The 2,990-nt window shown below is 51.3% G+C and overlaps 1 protein-coding gene across 1 annotated transcript in view; it reads left to right on the top strand.

The window, feature by feature from the left end:
• Positions 1-2,963, top strand: part of RGS16 (regulator of G protein signaling 16) — a 4,160-nt gene extending 1,197 nt beyond the window's left edge. Inside the window, exons 3-5 of the mRNA XM_007450126.1 lie at positions 778-842; positions 1,131-1,297; positions 2,711-2,963. Coding sequence (XP_007450188.1) covers positions 778-842; positions 1,131-1,297; positions 2,711-2,923 — 445 coding nt within the window. The 3' untranslated portion in view covers positions 2,924-2,963. The remainder of the gene's footprint in view (positions 1-777; positions 843-1,130; positions 1,298-2,710) is intronic.
• Positions 2,964-2,990: the final 27 nt, after the last annotated feature.

Here is a 2,990-nt window from a genome sequence, read left to right as displayed (position 1 = left end):
CTGCTGAACAGCCTAGGGCCCCTAGAGGGAGGGAGCCAGATTCAGGAAAGGAGTCCTGAGAAGGAAAATACCAAGAGAAATTAGGACATGCCAGCGTGGACGTTGGTGACCTCTTCCTAGAGATTGTAATGGAGCTGGTCATAGCTGGTCTGCTATGGCTGCCTGGCTCATGGGTGACTGGGTGGATGGCTCCAGGCTTCTAATTCTACCAACAAATGAGGATACCCAGGGCCTGAATGTCTAGTTACCAGACTCTCACACCTGGAGATGTCATTGCACATGCAACCAGGGCAAGGGCAGGGTCCAAGGCCACTGGAGGGTTTTAAATTAGTGACTGCTTCCACTGACATGCCCTTTACCTGGAAGCCCTTTTATACTGACCATCAACTGTGCCAGGTGCTGCGTTAGGCTCTGGGGTTATGGGTAGACATAATCTCTATTCATAAGACCCTTATTTCCTTGAGAAAGTATACAAAACAAGCTCTGAGAGTCAGGGGGATAGAAAGAAATTTGGACAGTGAAGAACACAGTCTTAGATATTTAATGAGGGCCAGAAGTTCCCTGCTTTGGTTTCTGGTTACTGAGCTGTCCTCTAGAAAACACAACTATTTCCCTGAACCCCAACTAAGAGTTTGAGGCATCAGCTCCAATAATTATCCAATTACACAATTGTGTGAATTATACAACTTCCATCAGCGTTCTGGCTAGGATTTGTGCTGTGCAGTAGTTTGTTGATTTTTTTTTTTTAATTAAAATCCTGCCTTTTTTTTTTTTTAGCAGAAACTTCTCAGAAGACGTGCTGGGGTGGAGAGAGTCATTTGACTTGCTGCTGAGCAGTAAAAGTGAGTGGGACCCTGTTGTGTCTGTCTGTGGATGGCACATGTGTACCCATGTGCCGTGGAGCCAGCCTGAGGATGCTGAAAGCGTGGGCAAAATAGTAGTAGTAGTAATAATAATAATGATCCCCTAGTGTGCCAGCCTCTATTCAGAATACAGAGGCAGGTCCTTGTTCGAGAAAATTACATCCTAAAAATAGACCATTAACTACAATTGCTGTCTTTTCTTCTTTTATTCCCGGCTGGCTGTCCCCGCTGTCTGACCTGTCTCTTCCTCTCTCCCTGCAACCCCAGATGGAGTGGCCGCCTTCCACGCCTTCCTGAAGACAGAGTTCAGCGAGGAGAACCTGGAGTTCTGGCTGGCCTGTGAGGAGTTCAGGAAGCTCCGGTCAGCTACCAAGCTGGCCTCCCGGGCTCACAGGATCTTTGAGGAATTCATCTGCAGTGAAGCCCCCAAAGAGGTCAGAGCCGTGACATATTCCAGGGATCCTGCAGACCCTGCCTGCTCCTTCCCCACTGAGAATTGGGGGGCCAGCATGAAAAGGGCCGAGTTTAGAAATACAGTGGCCTCATTTGGCACAGGAGGCTGGAGACTATATAGCCAGGCTCCGGGCCACCCCTGCCTGCTGTTACCCTCATACTCACCAGTGGGACTGGAGGGGTTGGCAGGGGTTTTTTGGCTTCTGTCCATATGCACTTCTGTAAACTAAGCCCTTTTTAGAGCTCAAAACACTTACACAACTGGGGAGACAGGTCATCATAGGATAACCTGTGGCTCAGTCTCCTTGTTGACCTGCCTCAGGTCTGTGGTCTGTGGACCTTTTAACCTTCCCCCAGGCCTCCACTGTGTTTGATAGAGAATATGGCGCCACCTTGTGGAGAGAGAGTAGTAATGCCTTGCTTTTGTATCTGTACAATATATTTTCTGAGCACTTTTATTTATTCCATAAAGATTTGTTGAGCATCAGTTACATGCAAGGCACTATTATAGACATTGAGGATATGGCAGTGAACAAAAAGTCTCTACCCCCGTGGGAGAAGGTGACAATAACCAATTAAGTAAATATTGTCAGGGAATAATCTGTGCTCTGATAAAAACAAAGCAGGATATGGAAGGGAATACCAGAGTACGGGGTGGGAGGATGTGGGGTCTTTCCGATTTATAAAGGGAAGTGAGGGGTGGGCTGTTTGATAAGGTGACAGGTGAACAGAGACCTGAAAAGGAGGAAAGAACATTCTAACACAGGAAACGGAAAGTGCAAAGACCAGAAAGTGCCTGTTGTGATCACAGACCAGCAAGTGGGCCCATGTGGAGCAGAGAGTGAGGGAGAGAGAGTGGGAGATGATGTCACACAGGTGGCAGATGGCCAGGTGCCGGCCCAGGTGGCCGGGTGGGCTCATTGCACACTTGGGATTTTCCTCTGAGTGACGGGAAACAACAGAGCTGCTAGCAAACTGACTTGGGTTTTAAAAGGCTTGCTCTGCTGGGTGGAGAATAGAGCCCGGGGTTAAGGGGAGAAGAGAGAGACACCAGGTAGCAGGCGCTGGCACTAGTCTAGGAGAGAGGTGATGGTGACTTGAACCCGGGTTGTTACAGTGGGATGGGTGAAAAGAGGTTGGATTTGTACCCATTCTCAACATATCCTGGGTCATTCTGAGAGACTGGAGGACAGACACTGGATCAGAGGTGGGGACAGGCCCGGAGTTGAAAAGCCCGTTGATGGTCAACTCTGGAGACCCCCGGTTCCGTGTTCGGAATACAGTGCGCCTTCCACTGCCCCACGTGCCAGTCCTCCCGTGCCTGCTGGCCTCCTGCCTCTGCCACCCCGTGCCCTGACGCCCACGCACCCACGTGCTTGCCCTCCATCCCACAGGTGAACATAGACCACGAGACCAGGGAGCTGACCAGGACGAACCTGCAGACGCCTACGGCCATGTGCTTCGATGTGGCTCAGGGGAAGACGCGCACCCTGATGGAGAAAGACTCGTACCCGCGCTTCCTGAAGTCCCCAGCTTATCGGGACCTAGCTGCCCAAGCCGCAGCCGCCTCCGCCTCTGCCTCCCCATCCGAGCGCTCGCATACCTGAGCCTCCGGGCTGGGAGGGGGCCAGCCGGGCAGAGAGATTGGGTCGCCCATAGCCGAGGCGCCGCCCA

The sequence above is a fragment of the Lipotes vexillifer genome, unplaced genomic scaffold (genome assembly GCF_000442215.2).
Source record: "Lipotes vexillifer unplaced genomic scaffold, Lipotes_vexillifer_v1.1 scaffold97, whole genome shotgun sequence".
In the NCBI taxonomy this organism is placed as follows: domain Eukaryota; kingdom Metazoa; phylum Chordata; class Mammalia; order Artiodactyla; family Lipotidae; genus Lipotes; species Lipotes vexillifer.
This window is presented reverse-complemented; position numbering and strand designations above follow the sequence as displayed.